The sequence below is a fragment of the Patagioenas fasciata genome, chromosome 7, assembly GCF_037038585.1.
Source record: "Patagioenas fasciata isolate bPatFas1 chromosome 7, bPatFas1.hap1, whole genome shotgun sequence".
NCBI lineage: Eukaryota > Metazoa > Chordata > Aves > Columbiformes > Columbidae > Patagioenas > Patagioenas fasciata.
The window spans coordinates 33,725,083-33,745,670 of record NC_092526.1 but is presented as its reverse complement, the minus strand read 5'-3'; the positions used below and the strand labels follow the sequence as shown (position 1 = coordinate 33,745,670).

Sequence of the window (20,588 nt, the reverse complement as noted above, 5' to 3'; positions counted from 1 at the left end):
ATTAGACTGACAGACTCCAAAATAATATCCAACTTTTATCAGAGAAGTGAAAGGATAGAAAACAGAAATCCTTCAAAAACGACAGTGGCACTGAGGTTGACACATCTATCCATACCAGAGTGACGCACCAAATACAGGAACATTTTGTTAAAAGTATAATTTTTAGTCTTGAGGAATGGAGGAAGAAAGTGTCTGGCTTGTCAACTCAGTAATTCCTTTACTCTCAGCTCCACAGACACTCTTTTGTTCTACACCTAATTACTATTATCTCATATTCCAATACATTCAAGAGCAGATGGTTTAGTTTACAATAGATGGATGGATTCCCTTCCTTCCCCTATCCAATTACAGTTTCACAGTTTAGAAAACTCTAATAAAAAAATTACTTTAAACCTGAAATGCCCTGCAATTCTGTATCTCTCCCCACTCACAATAATTTACATTAATCATGTTGAATTGATTGCTTCTAATGATCAAGGCAAGGCAAAATAATTCCTTTCCTTTTCACCTATTTTAGTAGCTGTCTGTACTGTATTGCCTTGTTCAGAAAATTATCCACCTGATAGTTGCCTTTATTTTCATTTTTATAAAGATGGCCACCAACTATAATCCCACACAAGAATTTCCTTTCAGCCAAGGTATTATAGCTAGGACTTCCTATAGAATATAGTAATTTATTATGGATAAATGGTCATCGTAAGGATGAGCGAATGGTGTGGAGCCACTGCCAACTCATTAAGAGCAACTCCCTTCCCAGCAGCACGTTCTCTACTCTGTTTATTGCAAACACGGGCTGATCGCGGGGCTGAAGTTTGTAAGATGTAAGAAAGAAAACCGCTAGGACAAAGGTCTCAGCTGTGATTGCAGTCAGTGCAGAGCTGATTTAAACCACAGTCCAATCTCTGTTCTGAAAACCAGAAAAAGGATTTATTTTGCAGGCAGATAAAAGAAGTAGAATGTCAAGCTTAGACTACAAAATTGGCTGCTTCTTCCTTTGTGCATTTTGGCTTTTCTATGTAACGGGAACCTTTAGCACCTACAAGTAAAAAGGGCAGCACAGCAGAGAAAAGTGCTCTGTCATTACTCCTTCAAAACCGAACTTGTCAGAACAGAGAAAAAATAGGTGAGAAAGGTTGTCTGTGTAGGAACATTACAGCAAGACTCAGACACATCTGAGTCAAAATTAAGGAAAGCATAAGAAACAGAATGCTATTAATATTTAAATGCCAGGTTATTAATCTAGGACTAAGAGGATCCAAATGAATGCCCAGACTCCCACAGCTTTATTGTCCTACCCGGGGGGTGAATCATTTCCCTCCCTGCATCACTGCGTTTCCCCATCAGGAAAGCAGCAAAACCCACTATAAGCTCTCCTTTGGTGCACTTTTTTTCCACCGATGAAACGCCCTAAATAAGATCCAGGCATTCAACCTCAAATTTAACAGCGACTTATGGTGAACTGAGAATACCCCAGTATCTATGGCCATTTTTGCTCCCCAGGCAGTGAGAGGAGGTAACCGCGTCCTTTGACCATGATAACGTGTCCTCAGCTGGAAGATCAAACTCAATTAGCAGACATCAGATCCTATTCTATTCACACAAAAATAAGTGTTAAACATATCTACATGTGCCACTGTAAACCAACATTAATCAGCTTCACGATACTTAAATCTATTTCTTCAGTTTATTATTAAAGATATCAAACTGTAACCACCTACAACTACTACTAACCATTTTAAGAAAAATCAAGACAAGGTGAAAAGCTCAGCTTGACTGCAGCCAGTGGAGAAAAAATTTAAAAAACTGCCGTGGTCAAACATCAATTTTAATTCCTGATGAAGCAAATAAGAGTCTTAAACCAAAGGATTATCTGTGCTGCTGTCTGTTAAATCTTTCAGGGTTATCTACGTATCTAAGTTCTGCAGACAGACATCTGTGAATTTTCAGACAATATAAAATATCAGAATATTCAAAATATGTCCAAACCCTGGTCTACCGCTTCTTCCTCCTATTAAATGTAATTCCTATTTATTTTTCAAGAGGGATTTCAGCTCATGGGTTCGTATGCTCAATGATACTGAAGAATCAAAAGCAGCTGTTTTTTTCTACAGCAAGCATTGTAAGTACTTCAGAAGTTATAAAGGACTTATTTTTAGTTGAGTGATGTGCTAATGCCCCAGCAGTGCTTCTCTGCAGTAATGCAAGAAACCCAGCTACATACAGCAATTGTTAAGTATCCTGTCCCTATAGGTTTCACTGCTGGTGAGCATGTTCCTCATCAGGTTTTTTAGGCCAGGAGCACCATTAAAAGCTGTTTCTGTTGTCACAGCCAAATAAAACACAGTTAAAACAACTGCCCAGTCCTTCAGGAGAAATAGCTGTAATCTAAGCACAAAATTAGAGTGCCTGACCATAAGGTGACACAGAGGAGAGTACTACCTAATCAGAGAAGCAGTCATGTAACAACCAGCATCCTTATGATATCCTCAGATGAGAAAATCCAGTGGGATGCTTGATTAAAAGGGTCTGGATAGACATGGCTGTTAAATTGTTCCTATGAAACTCATGGAAAGTCTCTTTTTTTTTTTTTTTTTTCCAGTTGTAAAAATCACTACAAAATCTGCTGAAAGTAATGTAAAAATTAACAATTGCTGACTCCAATGGACAGGGCTGGTCACACAACTGCATATGTATAGGAACAGTGACTACGGTCAATCCAGACACTCAACAGAAAGCCGTGGGCACAAAAGTATTAACTTAGTTAAATATATCACATGGAAAGTAATTTGTAGATTACATGGTAAAGGTTTTGTTATTGAAGTAAGGGTCTTTCAAGACACCAGAAAAAAAAATATTCCGGCTTTATAGATTTTGTTACTGAACATTCACACTACTGACAAGGTAGTCAGTGCATGATGACAAGCTGAAGTTTTCAGTTGGTTTCTCCCTAAGTCTGCCAGCACAGGGCTGGAATCCATAGAAAAGACCCACTCCCTGACAACACTTCATTTGGCAGCTGTAACCAACCCACGTCGCTCCACTCTACCAAAATGAACCCAAGGCTAAACAAGGTAATATTTGAAGTCAGCACCGGCACAGTGCTGGAAAGAGATTCTAAAAAAAAATGTTTTATTGCTGATCTGCCACTTTCCTATGCCATGTGCAACAGGTCATCGAATGAAATTTCAGACTATTTTGACAAATATAGTGCGCTATCCTCTCTTGACTGATGTGCATGCAAACTTGGTTTCATAGCTAAAACCACAAGAAGACATTATCCCTTCGCGCTGTGCCAAGTGAGCCATCAGCCACCACACTCAGCATCACTGACAGAAGCTCATGCTGTGGATGTGAAAGAGTGCGGGTAAGAAATCTCTGCCTTTAATCAAGAAACAGCCAGCACCATCAGGTACTCTAGACAAGGCGGAAGAGGCTTCTTGCCTCCGTTTTCTGATGTGTTCATACCAAAATTCTCCTGTGTTGCTTCTGCATGACAGGTGTGCCTGCATCTGTCACACTTCCAGTTGTTTTAGAGCAGGAAGCTACTCTGTCTCAATAAATTACAAAATAAATCGGATCAAGGCAGAAATTCAAGCAAGCAGCGCAGAGCTGTCAGTCACGAATTTGAGGTTACTGACAAGCACGCAGCAGGAAACAGGCTGGTAACGTGACATGCCAGATCTCATCACTCTCTGCACAATTAGCAAAATACCAGGCTACCTACATCACCTTGGAGCTGGATATTATATTACATCCTTCCAGTAACAGCAAAGCTACATTTTGTTTTTATCTCCATTCATTTATGCAAGATTACATCAGGGTATGTTAACCCAGCATGTCACTAACAGCTTGTGATCCCTCTCCAAACTGCGATCAGCCTTTGTTCTTGCATAGAGGAGAAAGGAATGAGCGGCAGATAATCTGTATTCACACTCCATTCCACCCCTGGGTCCTGCAGGAATAGTTAATACATTTTCATGTGCCATGCTGAAACGGAGGAAGGACAGTTGGCTTACGCTATTTTGTGGAACAGCTGCTACAAGATCAATGCAAAACTAAAGGCTCATCCTGAAAAATTCTGAACGTTCACAAGTCTTTTTTAATTGAAGGAGAAACTGAGGACACTGATACTTCACACATTTAGATGCACAGTATAACTTACTCATGTTTGCCAAACCAGCAGCAACTGTCAGACTCTGATCCTTCTGCCCTGCCAATAATTGATAAAGATGCTTTCCCAATATTCTGAAGAGGCTGTTAAATAATGTTGTGATCCTCTACATTCTCCATTCAGTTGTCTTGACAGATGAAAGCAAGGGTTTATTACTGAAATATTTCCAGCTTTCTGTTTGTTATACCATTATGTTACTAGTCAGGATTTAGGGAACAAATTTGAAAATGAGAGTGCCCACTTTTTAACCCCTTAAAATAATTCGGTAAAACTTCAAAGCATCCGGTGAATGTTTTCAGGACAGAGCCTGGCACTCAGCTAAATGAAACACAAGACACATCTTGGAAGACAGATCCTAAAGTATCCTGACTTGCACAGGTAAGCTTGTAAAGCTGGAGGGAGGGAGAACCACAAAATCGTACTGACCTTTTAAATCGCCATTTATGTCCCACAAGTAGGGAAAAGCCTGTGCAGTACTAGAGGAGGCAACAGCTGTGGACTCCGAGCTCACAGAGCCCTCCACCTGCAAACACGCGTGCTAGTGATGATTTCCAGATTGGACACAGGATTGTTGTAAATGGTTTCTTCTAAACGTGAACACCCAAACAAATGTTTCCACAACACAAGGTGGGTTTCACTTGGACCGTGTATGCAGGAAATATTACTTACTGAAAAAACAGCGGGTGCAACACAGGAGAGCTACCAAGAAACATGATTGCCTCTTTACCCAAGCTGCAAACTCAAACCTTCTGGCCTTAATCAAAAACATTTCCACCCAACAGAACTGTCACAGTTATTACAATGAAGTGTAAAAGGTAATTAAGTGAGAAGGCTGTTTGGTAAAATCTGGCAGAAGGAGTGAAGAGCCTCCCACATCAAACAGAAAGCAGAGCTGCAATGTCAAGTTCCATCTACTGCTTCCCTGTGGCAACTTTTCCAGTTGCTGCGGTGGGAAGAACATGGCCAGCCCTGGGGAAGCTGTGAGAGGCTCTTCCGCAAAGAAAAACCAGTCAGTCTCCAGTACACGACCTTCAGAAACCAGTAAAGGTTTTCCCTCTGTACCGCATAATGTGGCAATGCAAGTCACTTTTGCACGCTCCATCCCTGCTCCCCAGCACATCCTCTGCAGAGAACCGGGCAGGGTGCGGGTGAGAACCCAGCACAATGGCCATACACACGGTTACTCCACTCACACGAGCTCAAACGCGATAAAACACATTTTAAAGACAACCTGAAAGGATCTTCAAGTGAATGCATTCAAAATGATTTCTCTGTTCTAAGGCTAATTTTCCAGCTGTCTTGAGCCATCACTAAACTTCAAGCATCTGCACTGAAAACAGAATGATCCAAATTCTTCCAATCTCATTAGCTTTGTTTGTCCATAAAATTTCATAGGGATGTGCTTGAGAAACTGTAAAAGTTTAACAAAGTGTATGGCTGTGATGGGAAACTATTGGCAAGTTTGACACAGAGAACTTGGATAAAAATAATGCATTAGTGAATTAAATCAACATTATTTTTTAAACAAGTCCTTGGAGAAGGCATTAGAAGAAAGTTTGTCAGTAAAAACCTTTGGCGTGCATGGCCCCAACCCAACACAATAAAGAAACAAGCATTCAGATGGAAACAGGATATAAACCGGGGTAATACAGAGCTGGTATTTGACTTTTGACCTACCCATGTGCTTTTGACTACTTTGCAAAATAAAACCATTTCAGCTGTTTTCAGTTTCTTCAAGGAACACTACCCATCAAAGGAACACGGCTATTTCGCATAATTCATAATTATCTGGAAAATAAAATGCTCATTTAGAGTTATTTCTAGTACTTTTTACTGCAAGTAATATCTCCTCTGAAATCTACTGTGACAAGATGCAGCATCTGTGGACCGCAAAATTTTATTTATAATATTTTACATAGTATAAATGTTTTATACTGAAATGTCTTTTACAGAATCTTGGACAATTTTGGTGAGCACTATCCAAACAGTTTCGCACCCAAATTCTCCAACAGTCACTACAGATCAGTGGATCAGTATCTCTAATTTTCAGATATATTTACTTCCAAGATATTTAACTGCTAACAATTATATCTAGCAAGCAGAAAACCCAGTGAAGAGCATCCAAAGAAAAGGTTTTGCTGCCAGTCAGACACAGCCAGTTAACTCAAAGCTGGAAGAAATGTTCTTGCATTTTCCATTTAAGAAGAAGTGAGCCAACCCAAAAGCTTCAAGCAAGAAAATGTAATGCACTAACTGATGCACTCCCTACTATGGTCATGGCACCTCTGCTCTTGGGTTCTGCAGCCCAAACCTCAAAGAACTAAATCACTCTCCTGAACATTAAGAATCACTGCAGGAGCTGAGCGACCTAAGTACTCAACACCGTTGATTTAAAAATGATAACAAAAAATAGGCAGGTATGACAGAGAAACAGACAAGTTACTGGTAGACTGGTTAAATTAATTCCTTTAAGCCAGAAGACCTAAGGAAGAAATATAGATAATGAAATTTTTTTCCAAGCTTCCAATTTTATTTTTTGTGTTACTGTTTGTCTTCTCAGAGGATCCAACACACCTGCGATATGCTAACATTTATATCATGTTTTTCATTCAGGTGCATCAAATAACATTTCAAACAGACTAATCTTCTGATATGTGAAATTATATTAATAGCAGAAAACTAACTTCAAAGTGGTCAATGATAAGAGACCAAGAGGAATCCAAACTTTAAGATGCTATTTCAAGTGCATTTCTTCAGCTACACAGAAAAATGGATTTTCAAGGTAGACTTAAATCTAAATGTAATTATGCCCTTATTGTGTATAAGCACAGAAATAAAAATCCAGGAGGATGAAAGTACGGCTGGCCATGGCAGTATTTAGAAGAGTCTTTAGAAGGATCAAATCTGAAATGATACACAGGCAGCGAGCTCTGGGACTTTTTAACTGTCTGAAGGCATTATCAGTCTGAGGATAAAATTACTCTAAACTTCAGCAGAGATGAAAGATCCCAAGTCTGCCAGCTTCTGTATTTAGCACCCCGCAGGGCAGCTTGGAAAGGAAAGCACAGGGCTCCTGCTCTGCGTGGCAGACTGGTTTATAGTGTTTGATAAAACCTGAGGTGAGACAGAAGAACAGTGACCCTTTTCCACTTCGACAACGTGCTTCGCAAGCCAGACTGAGTAGTTTCTCACATTAAAAAAACCCCTGACCAATCAACCGAAAAAAAAACCCAAACCACAACCAAAAACCCATCAAGGATGAAATCACACTTGGTGAAAATGAAGTTTTACGATTTCAAGTTGTTGCTGGTTCTTGGTGGCTCCAGAATGAAAGAGGCTATGCTGGGCAATGACAGTTTTTGATGCAGAGGGACAATGTTGGGGAAAATTCAGCTCATTTCCAAATGGATGCCTGAAGATCTTCTGCAGACCTATTTGTATTTCCTTCTTACTTATGATCATTATTTTACAGGCAGACCTCTTGCTGACAACTTTCTCTTTCAATTACTTACCCATTTTCAGAAGATCTAAGCACTGACTTTTTGTCAGTTAATGCTGGTTCTTGCCCAGTTGCCCAAAGAAGGGTTTGAGAAATTAAGATTATTCTATGAAAATATTAAACTGTTTGCTATTTAAGGACTCAAAAAACCTGCATACAATTATGAAAGGTTACAAAAGTTCTTCAGTGAAATATGTAGTCAGCAACTGTTCCTAATTATCAATGGAATTTCTAATGGAATTAGATTAGTGCTCTCACTTGTAAAGACAAGAAAACAGTCCTCAAGCAATTCAAGGAAAATGTTCATCCCAGAAGACTCATTAGAACAATCTCCAAAGACTGCAAGCAATTGAGAGGAGAGACTTTTCTTCAAGCTCAGTTTCCTAAGGAACTAAAGCTATGTGCAACAATTAAAATCCTAAAAGGAAACCTTAGGAGGCAGCTTCATATTGCATAACACCATGTACATGAGTACATTGCAAATCCATCTCCACAGAAACAATCCTGAAATAAAAAACTTATTTTCTTTAGTACCAAGAGAAGCCTATAATTAAGGAAAAAAAAAAAAACAAACAAGCCTAGCAGTAATGTATTTTCTTGTGTATAAAAAAGAAAAAAGATTCAACAGCTGTCCCAGCAGCATGCAGATGCAGGTGACACAAGGAAAAGCCTCTTTCCCTTTTTCCCAATAGCTTCTGGGCTCACCTATCACTGGTGCCAGCACTGACTGTGGTGATTTATTTGAGGGTGCGGTTCATGAAAATACAGCATTATCCCAGGTGAAATGAGGCTGGCACATCCTTGATATCTTCTGGAGGATTTTTGCTAGTGTGCAAAAATGTGTGGTGAGGAATCAGAATGACATGATTTGAGCAGGACTAGAAACTGCAACTGTAAGGATGATCCATTAAAAATGAAAGACCATAAGAACTACAAAGACTAGAGCCATAAGTACATCATGAATTATCCACAATAATGTTTAACTGCACTATGTTATATACAAATTTCAACTCTTCTGAACTTTCCCCTTAATATTCTTACAAACTTATAACACTCCTCCCTCAGAATAAAAACATAATGTCTACAAATAACATCACAACAGTGCATAAAGCTACCTGAAGACAGATGGACTAGAAATATAGTCAGTGACAACCAGAGCTGCTAGAATTTGGCAGCTGTAGTTAAAACCCATGCTTTCTAAAATCTGGGCCAGAGCCAAACTCCCCACACAGCCACCAAACCTATGCAAAATGATTCATCGTTATAAAAACAACAGCTACAAGCTTTGCTACTGATCTATCCACAGAAAAGGCAGAAAACCAGTTAAAACTCCCTTTGCTGACAGCAGCAGAAGACAGGCAGGGGAAAATAACCACAAGAAGACCCTTTGTACATAGAGTTGTTGTGCGGCTTGTTCTTTAAAACCAGGCAGACAACTGGGAAATACAATGGCGCAGGTAGAGACGGGGATGGTTGGCACCCAGGGTGCGAGTGCCCATTGCATGATGACCCCTCCACATCCAGCAGCAACTGGGGCTTCCAGGAATAATTATATCAAGTCTGACAAGGGCCGTCATTCCTCTGGCTGGACAGGCAAAGAGAGGGACACAAAGTGTGGCATTTGTGGTCTTTAGATGTAATTGTCAGATACCTGGGGGCAGCGAAAAGACGTGGCACTCCTACTGTTCAGTGTATTCCTGCCCTCTATAATCGGAAACAGATCATGTTTTCCAAGGAATATTCAAATAAAATCAGGGTTTGCTTAATTAAGTAAAAAAAAAGTGTTTAAGACGGATGCGAACATGCACCTATTCTGATTACATTTCTCAGCAATGGCACTTCAGAACCAGTGGTAAAAGTCCCATGAAAGAAGACATGTTAGATTTCACAAGGTAACAAAAAACACTCCTTGCAGAGAGCTGTCTTACCTGTCTTACCCTTACACAGTGACACAGTGGGAAGCATTTCCATGCACTGAATACTGACAGATGAGTTTCACTGAGAAGATGGAAAGATCATGCAGGAAAACAACACAGGGTGATAATGTTCCTCAGCTTCTCCTATTAAAATAACTGAAGAGCGCATGGATGAACAAGTAAATGAGTGTTTGCTAATCTGCACGATGACAAAAATTGCTTTTGTCTTTTAAACTGCACCAAATACAACAGAAGAATACAATTAAAATAGGACATAGCATTAGCATTCTTGATATGTCAGGCCTAGGTGAGGAAAAAAGCTAAGGAATATTTGGAAAAACGTTTCTACTTTAAGCCGCACAGACAATGTAATGAATTTTCTTGTTGTGTACTGCACATATGGCTTTGAAATGTTTGTTGGCAAAGGCAACCGCTACTAGGAAATAAAAGGGCTTTTAAGGAACCCAGTGAATTGCAATGTCCTGAGGTGGCATCTCAAAACAACTGTGACAGATGTATGTATGGAAAGTATTTTCTACATTTCAGCTGACAAATAGCAGACACAGTGCCCATAGCATCTCTGGCCAAGGAATACACAAGTCCTGAACTACTAAGCTGATTTGGTCTTATATTACCAAGGTATATCCCTGTTCTTTCAGTACTCAGCCTACCTCGCTGCCACAGAGAGCAAATCAATAGAGCTCCATTTTTTCACTGTACAAAACAGCAAATCTTACAATATTTAGCACATAATAATTTTGAGCGAGTAGTCATTAAAACTTTACCACTTGCTCATTGTTTAGGAATTGATGCTATTTATTTGTTTGACAATTAATGGCTCTGGTCATCTACATAATTACTGACAGGCTGACTTTTCCACTAAATCCAAAGCAGACCCAACTAATTAACTAGTAAGCAGTTCTTCAAACTCAACAAGAAAACTGACACTACCAAACTGATGAGATTGTATCTGTGTGAGAAGACTGAATGTTGGAAAACACCATGTTTAGTTTACATAGTGATATCAATCATCTTTTTATTCTGATTTATTGAGCTCTAAACTAAGAGAGGAGGGTTGTTTATCTTCCAGTGACCATGAACTGAATGCAGTGAAATATGGGCACCAGAAGTATTCTAAAAAGTAATACTACAAAAATGAACAATGCAAATTTCCCCCAAGCTGGAAACAATTATGAGTTAAATGAAGGTAGAGGGCAGAAAAAGGGAAAAAAAAAAAAAAAGAAGAGTGAAGGGAAACTTCAACTTTATCTGAATGCTGAAAGACACAATCAATAAGCTTGCAAGAAGGTTTGAGTTTAAAAACTGGCTGAGTGTGGAAACTGGCAGCAGGCCTACAGAAATCCAGTCACTAAAGTGGGGGTAATCAAGGCACCCCTCAGAGGAGCGTGTGTGGGCTGCAGAGGGGCTGACAGCCACCTCTGGAGGCTCAGCACGGCCAAATGCAAAGCCCTGCCCCTGGCACACACTCGGTCCCCGCATGGGGATGGCCCTGCATGCCAGGCTGCGGACTGCTCTGCTGGGAAGGCCTCAGGGCAAGGAGAGCCTGAGGGAACAGAGCTTGTTGGTGGAGAGGACAAGGCTTTAGGGGGACCTAAAAGCAGCCCCCCAATACTGACGAGGAGGTTACCAAGGGGACAGAGCCTCCTTGGAGGTGTGCGACAAGAGAATGTGAGACAGCTCATAAGCTGAAAGGGGGGGTGTCTGACTGTACATAAGGAAAAGATTACCATGTGGGTAACTAAGCTTTGGAGCATCCAACATCTCTTGATGACCACCATAAGATAAACTGGTAATTGGCAAAACTGAAGCCTTACAAAATTGATGGCAATGATGAGAAAATCACTTGAACAGTACCATTTACTGCAGACAAATAGAAGGGTCCTCTTTCTGAAAAAACAATTAAAGTCACACAAGGTGGCAGACAGCATCCTCTGTCACTGAAAAGGCCTTTTGATGAAAATAACTGATCACAACATCAGTCTCTACGTCACTTCTGCACTTCATGAGAAGGTAGTTTTTGGATACGTAAGTGGAAGTCTAGCAAATCTGAATATTGAGATAATCTCATTGTCTAGCATTTGTGAAAATGGATGCTGATGACTGCCCAAATTTGTTGTAGAGCCTTTTTCTAAAAAGTTACTGACATCTTGCAAAGTGTGTGGGGAAGAACTGCAGAATTACTAAAGCTGCATAAACAATCATATGTACTTAAAAAATAATTCATGTAAAAGTAACTTGATAATCACTGGCTGAGGGAAGCTGGAAGGAAAGACGTTCAGTAACTGACGGCTCCTTCCTCCAGATGAAGGAGGCCCCGGAGGGCTGGAAGCTGAAGCTGCTCTAGCTCAGATGTCAGATAAGACAGTTTTTTAACGCAATTAATTGAACAACTTGAGCTCCAAATTTTGTATCATTTTTACATTTCAGAACAAGGCTTCTTTCCCAAAAGCTACAACTATGTGCTCTGGTATAGGCCACAGATTTAATGCAAAAATGAAGAGGCCCCTTATGCAGGAAGAGATAACTGACCCTTCTAGCCTGATCTGTAACACAAACATTCACAGCACAACTGTTTTCCAAGAATCAATAACAAGGATTTTAAATCTACGATATGACTTCTTCCAGCATCTGCAAGGTATCAGTCATTTCTGATGACTTAATACCAGCCTATGGAGCTCAACAAACTCCAGTCTTGCATTTTCAACAACCAGAGGCAAGTTTCAGATTAGTTGCTAACCTCTCGGGTAGCCACTCTTAGCCTGGATTGCCAGCAAAGGGATCCCAAGATTGGAAATCCGAAATGACATCAGCGAAATACTGAGTCAACTCCTCCAGGACAACCACAGAAAACAGCTCAAGAAATGTTTGTGTTGGCTGTTGCAAGCCATATAGTCCCACACTGCAAATGACCAAAGGCATTCTCTTACAGTATCTGTTAGATACAAATGTTTGTATATGAAACTATTTGTATATAGATATATTTACACATCTGTTTGTATATAGACTGCGCATGCAGGCATCCATATTACATATACACTATCTGTACAGTTAATTCTATTACACATGTAAAAAATGTCTCAGGGAAAATCCATGAGCATTCCCATAGGAATAATATGATGGATTGCAAGTATTTTATTAAGAGACACGACAGGACCCCCACGGTTCGACTTCACAACAAAATGCTTATACACTATATGACATCTATGCCCCAGAGACAAACCTAACCCACACTGCAACTGAATCTTTTGAGGCTAATTGTAAAAGCAGCCATTTCTCTCCCTTGCATAATTTATTCTCTCCAGAAAGGCATTATTGGTTTTGTCTTGATTTTGCTGGAAGATACACTATGGAAAATCCAGCACTACCTGCTGCTATCACTATAAATACCTAAACTAAATTCAGATAAGCTCCAAAAAAAAGTTTATGTGGCAGAATATGAATATTACAGATGCCTGTGAGAACACTTAGAGTTTACTAAATAAAAAAAGTTTGTTCCAAAAGTATTTTTCATTTAGAAGACTGTAAAAAAACCCACTCAATTTCCCTTTCATTTCCTCCATGGCTGCTGTTATCTGAAAAAAAAAATACCTTCGTGCTATTAGTGTAGTATTTTGAGTGTCCACCTCTCTGTTTTTGAGGGAGGTGTATTTTTAAAAGCAGGTAACATTCTTCCTTTATGTTGATTCCCAAGATTTCCAGTTTCTGAATGAGGCTAAGAAATGTAGCATAGCAATTTCTAAGCATTTAATAACTCTATGGGAAGAGGACTTTACTGTCTGTCTGGTCTGAGGTCTATTAATAACAATCTAATAACAATCTACTCAAAGCACTGGCAAGCCTCACCCATCCCAGCCTCAGCATATCTGAAACACGACTGTACTATTAATAGTACTGCGGGAGCATCTCTCCATACAAAACCCTACCCAGACACCAGACAAACCGCTTTCCTTCTGGCAGTTTGAAAAAATCAAGTGCCAAATTTGACACAGCAGTAGGAGTGTAGCCTCATCATTCCCAAACAGCTACAAATTTACGTGGCAAGATAGAGTAATTCAGTCTAACAGTGCAAAGAATATTATTCAGCCTGCTACCTTCACTATGCTGGTTTTGTTTCTCAGGTTGTATCCCCTCTAACTAATTTCAGTGGTTTATGGCTTGGAAGGCTTCCTGGCACTCTTTGACAAAAGGATCTAACAAAACCATTTAAGAAACCCTCTTCCAGAGTAGCTTTCTACTAAATTTTTCCCACCTTAGGCTTATGGTCTCATCCCAGCCCTGTAAACACTAATAAATACCAGAATAGCTACAAGATCTCATTAAACATAAAATAGCTGGAAAGATGAACTTGTAGTCCCGATATTTTCTCTTGAAAAAATGAGATAAATTAGATGCACTGCCTGAGTGCATTTTCAATGAACTCTTCAAATCAGCGTTTACCTGGAAGCTTCCTTCAGTCTTTAAGGTTAACTTCAAAAAAGTACTGAATGGGTTTAATCAAAATGAGATCTTGAACATACCAAGTGTAACTTTTATATGCGTGAGGTATGCATCTATATAATGTAACATGACACAACTTCGGAGATCCATCAATGGAGAAGTTTCTCTTGTTCACCTCTACTTCCACGCTCAGTGTCAGCTGAAAGGTACATCTCACGGATGTTTATCAGGCCACTAAGCAATACCAGGTTTTGCTTTGCCCAGTACAGAACACACAGAAGCCAGTAAAAAGAAAATAAAGCTTCCACTCCTATCTTTCAAATGTGCCCAGACTTCTCCTGGCTTAATAAAAGCACGCAACACATAAGAGTTGTGAAGAGAAAAGCTGCATTTTGAAAGGGACAGAGGATGAGATACTCAAGTAAATGCGCCAAAATAGTTCACTATTTTGCTGCACGGAACATGTACAACTTCAGACAAGATCTCAGAAACAAAAAGGGAAAGATCATCTATTTTGGGGATATGACTACATTATGGTCAACAATTCTAGCATATGGTGAATAACACTACTGTGTCGAGTTTACTTTCCCAGATAAAGCACATTTTGTTCGAATAACTGGTTGCTGATACAGTGAGTCACTCGACTGCCTGAAGTACAAGCTCAAATGCTTTAAAAAGACTGACTGGGAATCACCGAGTACAGTATGTGTACTTGTTTAGGAACCACATGTTTTACATGAACTGCTGACTCACTTTGTCACGCAAATGATGCTCTGCAGCCTCAATATTCAAAGGATCGTCAAAATTCAAAAGATCCTGTAAAAGAAATGGAAAACATTAGTGAATTCCCACTCACTGCATCATCCAAAGAATCCAAAGCCCTAATGGACAAGATAATGAAACAAAGCAAACAAGACCAGCAAGTGTAGTGCCATTTTTTCTCTACGTTCATAGGTATCCCTGCCAAAGGTAAATGCAAATGAATCTGATGATTGCAAATCAAATCACCAGTCAATTAAAGGACAACAGCAGCAAGGCATTCAACCCTATTTGGTGCCACACCACACATAGCCCTATGACACTTCTCTCTGGTAGTGATACTGAGAGTTTTAAATCAAATTTTGAAGGAACATTCCAAGCTTCATGAGGCACAATTCCTGCTGATTTATGTTCAAGGCTAAAGTAAACCCTTAAAAAACCCCTCAACTAGCATGGTGATAAAGCAGGAAGAGTTTCCTGAATATCACCTCCATACCATTCATTCCCTCTATGAAGAAACTACATAATCTAGAGCTTGACAGACAGGAAAGTTTTAGTCCAATGGGAAAAACAGGGTCAAGACGAAAGGGAGTGCAAAGAGTCCAAGAGGTAAGGGCATGTGGTGGCAGGGGGGCAGAAATAGTGAAATCTCAGTTTAATCTCAAGAAATACTAACTTCAGAAGGAGAAAGGGTCTAGGGTTAAAAACAATGGGGATCAAGATTCTTATAGAAGGGGAATCACCGTTAAAACACTGAATCATCAAACCTTCTCTGCCTGCAGCCCAGATCATTTTCCCCAGTTTAAGGCCAGCCTGTGACAGCAGTGAAATGCCATCAGTGGACAAGTGTGAAAGGCTCATGTTACTTTCTGACTCATTGTCAAGCAGCAAACCTCCTGTTTCACTCAAAACAGGACATCAATCCACCTCATTTTCACTCACTTTCCTCAAGAAAACCACAAAAGAATCTGCAAGGCCAGTACGACCCAATTCCAGCTTTTCAAAGCCTAATTATTTATTAGAAGCTGGGTGTGAGGGAAATCCAAGAGGTAAGCTGGGAAGCACGGCTCTTATGAGCTGTGACAAATCCCCGTGGTCTCCGATGCGTGACCATCGCTCTTCGCAGCTGTTTGCCCAGTGGATTATTTTTACACGCTTTTCTGTCTCTGAAGGTACTTCTTTGTACCTCCAGTAGATTTTGCTTTCTTCCAGTTATTTAACATGCAGTGCGAGACTAACTGTGAAATGCAATTACTCTTTGTTGAAAAGGCAAATGCTCTCCAATCTTCTAAATCAATTTACCAAAGAAGTTTTCGCAACAAATTAAGCCTTTGGATGCCAGGAAAGCTGGGAGATTGTAACCAGTCACCAGTATGGTCTGTGCTAGAGGTTTTAGAAACACACCGTGATCCTGGTGACAGTGCTGGCAGCACAGTTGCTGCACTGCCCCTCCTCCTGCCAACACTGGTGGAAGGAATTCCTGTCTCTGAAAACAGGCTGGGGCCAGCAAAGCCCAAAGCGATGTTCCTTGTCCAAAGCTTTTCCCAGCCTCCCCTCTACACCCTGGGGTAGCTGGGATAGTTCTCTCTAGAGCTGATGAATAAACCGGTGACCAAGTTAGTGCCTTTGCTTTCCTCTGACAGCAATGGCTGTGGAAGGGAACTGTAATCCTGCACTCCCTAAAAAAGGCAGCTTTTGTACAGTAAAGACTTAGTGTCTCTTTGCTTTTAGGGCAAAAGTAGCTGTTGCATCCCGTTTGCCTCTTCCTGCCCTCTCCTCCATTTTCAAGTTGCTCCTGTAATTACGAGGCACAGGTTTCTTGCTCCTGTCAGTCTAGGGAAAAGGGGGAAAATGGGATCCTTAAATGAAATTGTATAATTTGTGTAACAAGTTGGGATTTATGCAAATTCTGCAGGGGGTACTGAGGCTCTCAAACAGTCATTTAAGTGTTCAAAACAGGAATGAGGCTGCAGAGCAGTCACTAACTCACAAACATCACTTTCAAAGACCATAACACTAACATAGCTCCTTCTCAGAGTAATATGAATTTCTAGTTCCTGCAAAACTGTGGAAGGAATTTCACAGTGTGTGGAACATCTCAAGTAAGTTGCTATCAAAATATCCCATAATAGACTTGTAACCAATAGTAAAAACAATGTATGAAAATGCTGGCATTACTGTGTGAGCCTTGCAGTCATACAAACAAAAGCACAAACTGATTTCATACTTGTACAACACACACTGAAGCCAAAGGAAATAATGACCTTAAGTTCAAGAGGCAACAGACAGGGTTCACATTAGGTGATGCTGAAAACAAACCAGGCAGGAAAAAGGAAAGTGGATATGCAAAATATCCATTTACTTACAGTAAATAAAGAGTTTAATCCCCAGACGACGTCCTGCAAAGGGAAACCACAGTCAGTTAGGCATTTCAAGTGTTTTGAATGCATTCACATACTTTATTTTTTCTATTAATCCACGATATTACTGGAAATCAAATCTAGATTAAGGGTGATTTTTTATTAATTTAAATCAAAATACTGAAAAACCTTTCCCGTTTCATGGATGCTTATTATTTAGAAGTCACCAAAAACCAAATACTGAATATTCAAATACAAGATCAGATCTTTCATTGCATAGAGGAGCCTTATTCCTATTGCTTCTCTGCACAAAGAAATGAATAATATCTTATAAATATCATATCTTAATAGTATATGCCCCCAACTGAAAACCACACCACTTAGTTCAAAGGGTGGGTATGAAACTTACTTCAGCAATCCATTCTTAAAATTAAAAGGTCGTCAGACAAATATTTGAAACTGTGTCATAGTATCAGAGAGAAGAGGCTTAGGCGTAGTGTGAGTACAGAGAAATACCATTCTTCTATAACCATATGTCTCAAATCGTTTTATTGCCTTTAAGCATCTAAACACAGCTGAATAGAGTGTTTGCAGTTCCTACAAATGGGAAGTTTCAGGGGAAACCGCCACCAAATGTTCCCTCATCTGGTGCTATCAAATGCAGCTTATTTTGGAGTGGCAATCTCCAGAAGGGTTCTACTAGGACCAATCTCAGAGTCCACATCCTCCCTGACTAGCTTCAAAGACTAAGAAAACACACAAGATCCAAGTGTAACAGAAAGAGACTTAACAGGATCAACCACAAAGAAGTCCGAGGCTAAGTTCTGCTACCTAGCGGAAAGATTATATTTTTAGTAGCAACATAACTAAGCTATGCAACTGCAAAACCCCATTGGTCTCTGGGCACTGGAGTTCACAGCAATTAAGTAAGCTCAGCATTGCACCTCCTGCCCTTACAACCTGCTAGCAGGTGACCATCTACCCATGAAAACCACACTGCCTGATTCCCAGTAGTGGGATAAACACTGCACGTTAACAGACTCATGGCTAAAAGGTATCTGTCACAGTAAATATAAACCCTTAAAGCAAAAACTTCCTAATCACAGCAAAGAATTTCAATAAACAAGCATATTTTCAGCTTGTTTCCGTGTTCTGGGTGCTCCACCAAGAGTGGTGGACCACAGAAATCCACACCCCTTAAGGACACTATCCAATCGTGCGTAAATGAAAAAGACACAATGTTAACGTTATCCAGACAACAGCCTCTCATGATTCTATTTTTCTTTGATCCTGCACAAACAACATACTCAGTTTATCTGCTTTTAATAATGTCAATCTGCTCAGCAAAGATGACGTTGTCACTGTGTTCAGTTTCAGCATCTTCTAACAGAGGCTCCGAAATCATCAGGTGTGGCAAAGGCAGCAACTCTTCAAATGTACTCATCACTTTCAATGGCAGCACAGACACACAAACTGCAAAAAAGGTCATACCCAATACACTTAAGGATAGCAGCTGTCCATACATTTTAAGACTATAGTGATGACCAGTCATTTCCACTCCCAAACGATCATACTGTATGATAAAATGGACTGTTTCAAACAACAGATGAAGCCCACTGTTTTAGCCCTCATTTCAGTTCTGTGATACTTGTTCACTATGACTGTCACTGAAACAAGGCATAGCAGAAGTTAGCAAAGCATGGTATTAAGGAAACCTGTATTAAGCAATCCCAGAGATAAATTATTTGTGTAGCGCAGTGGTGCTAGAGAAAAAATTAGCCAAAGTCACTGGTCAAAGAAGATTTCAGGGGCGTGGAGAAAATGGAGAGCAGGAATAGGCATGAAGGTGTCAGCCTCCCCTTCATTCTCCTGTGTTCAGGCAGGAGAGGGTGCCCAGCATCAAGTGCATCTGTCACAGAATCCTTTCAGTTGGAAGAGAACCTCAGGATCATCAAGTCCAACCATAACCTAACCTACCTCTAGCACTAAACCATGTCCCTAAGAACCTTGTCTAAACACCTTTTAAACACCTCCAGCGATGGTCCCAGGCAGGGACAGCTAAGAATCCCCGTCTCCACCTGGGAGGGCTCAGAGTCCCCCTGTCCCAGCCCCACTCTAGCCCACCAAATGCTCAGAGCCCCACAGGTCAGGAGCCCTTTCCACTGCTGTCCTCAAAGGCTTCCTTGTCCTTCAGGGAGGCAGACTGAATGTCTTGGGGGAATTAAGAATTTCTTGTGTCTGATTCTAACCCACTGTGTGTTTCCCACAACCTTTGATAATGGGACCTTACTAAAGCATGGTAATTTGCTTTCTTCCACTTGAATAAGCAGGAATAAACTAACTTTTTAAGGGTTGTCTTTCATCTACACCACGTGACAGCAGACTGTCACTAGAGAACGTGCTGGAGAATTACAACACTGAGCATCAGAAAACAACCTAAAGAGGTATGAGGAGCTCACACTAGCACACTGGGGTCTGTCCATTTCTAAATCCTGCCCAAACACCAAAACCGCATTCACAGGGTTGCAAACTACTCACAGCTGTTCAACTACTTACCAGCATAGCTAGAGAAACAAACAAAAGCGCAACTCAGTCATATTGACTATGAAATCCTGAAGAGCTCACCTTCTTTTTACATTCAACAGCGCTAAAGCCCCTGATCTCCCAGGGCCTCCCACCAGGACACGTGCAGCGTCTCCCCAAAAAAACAGCTTCTGCTCCAATTCAAGCAGTGATGAGCTGCACCCTACACAAGTAAATGCTACAACTCAAAACAGAAATGTAAATTATACCAAATTATTTTCCGACATCATTCCCTAAACACGTCTTTTTGAAGTTTACGTAAACCACTCCTGAACTCTGATTTGCTGAACCCTGGTTTTAAAACTCTGGGGCCCTCGATTTATTATTTAATTCAGTCTGGCTTTGCACAGAGTTCTATCAAAATAACTCCACAAAAAATCCCGGCAAAAACCTCTGTAAACCTGTGAGTTTTCACAGTGCTCTACATTTTCAGAGCCATTCTAGATCTAAATGCATTAAAGGATTATTATTATTATTATTACTGAATAACATCAGTGTGAAATTCTTAATACAATTTCAGATCTGTTTCTACCCATTCAAGTTTTATGATTTGCTGGATTAATTTTATACTCTTGCATGGGTCCATAAAAAATAATGCTAAATTGCTACCAGAGGCAAACACTTTTTGTAATGAGTTTGAGGGCAGCCTGGATTTAAATCTGGGTTATTGGGGAAGGGAAGTGGGATGGAACAGATGAGCAAGAGTGAAACAAGTATTTCATATCTGAAAAGCCTGACACTGTTGCACTGCAAAAATAATCACTTTGCATTATTGACTTGAGCAGAGCTGCTTGCTGCATGCAGATAAGCACTTGCCTGAACGCTCGCTACACGTTTTCCTG

General features: G+C 40.3%; 1 protein-coding gene across 5 annotated transcripts in view; it reads right to left on the bottom strand.

Annotated features, from left to right (window-relative positions):
* The window catches only part of UBE2F (ubiquitin conjugating enzyme E2 F (putative)), an 83,505-nt gene that overhangs the window by 14,758 nt on the left and 48,159 nt on the right, over positions 1–20,588 (bottom strand). For all 5 annotated transcript variants that reach the window (XM_071811291.1, XM_065841331.2, XM_071811290.1 and 2 more), the window contains 2 exons: positions 17,170–17,202; positions 14,798–14,860 (listed from right to left, as the gene is read on the bottom strand). In XM_071811291.1, the coding sequence (XP_071667392.1) occupies positions 14,798–14,860; positions 17,170–17,202 (96 nt within the window). The remainder of the gene's footprint in view (positions 1–14,797; positions 14,861–17,169; positions 17,203–20,588) is intronic.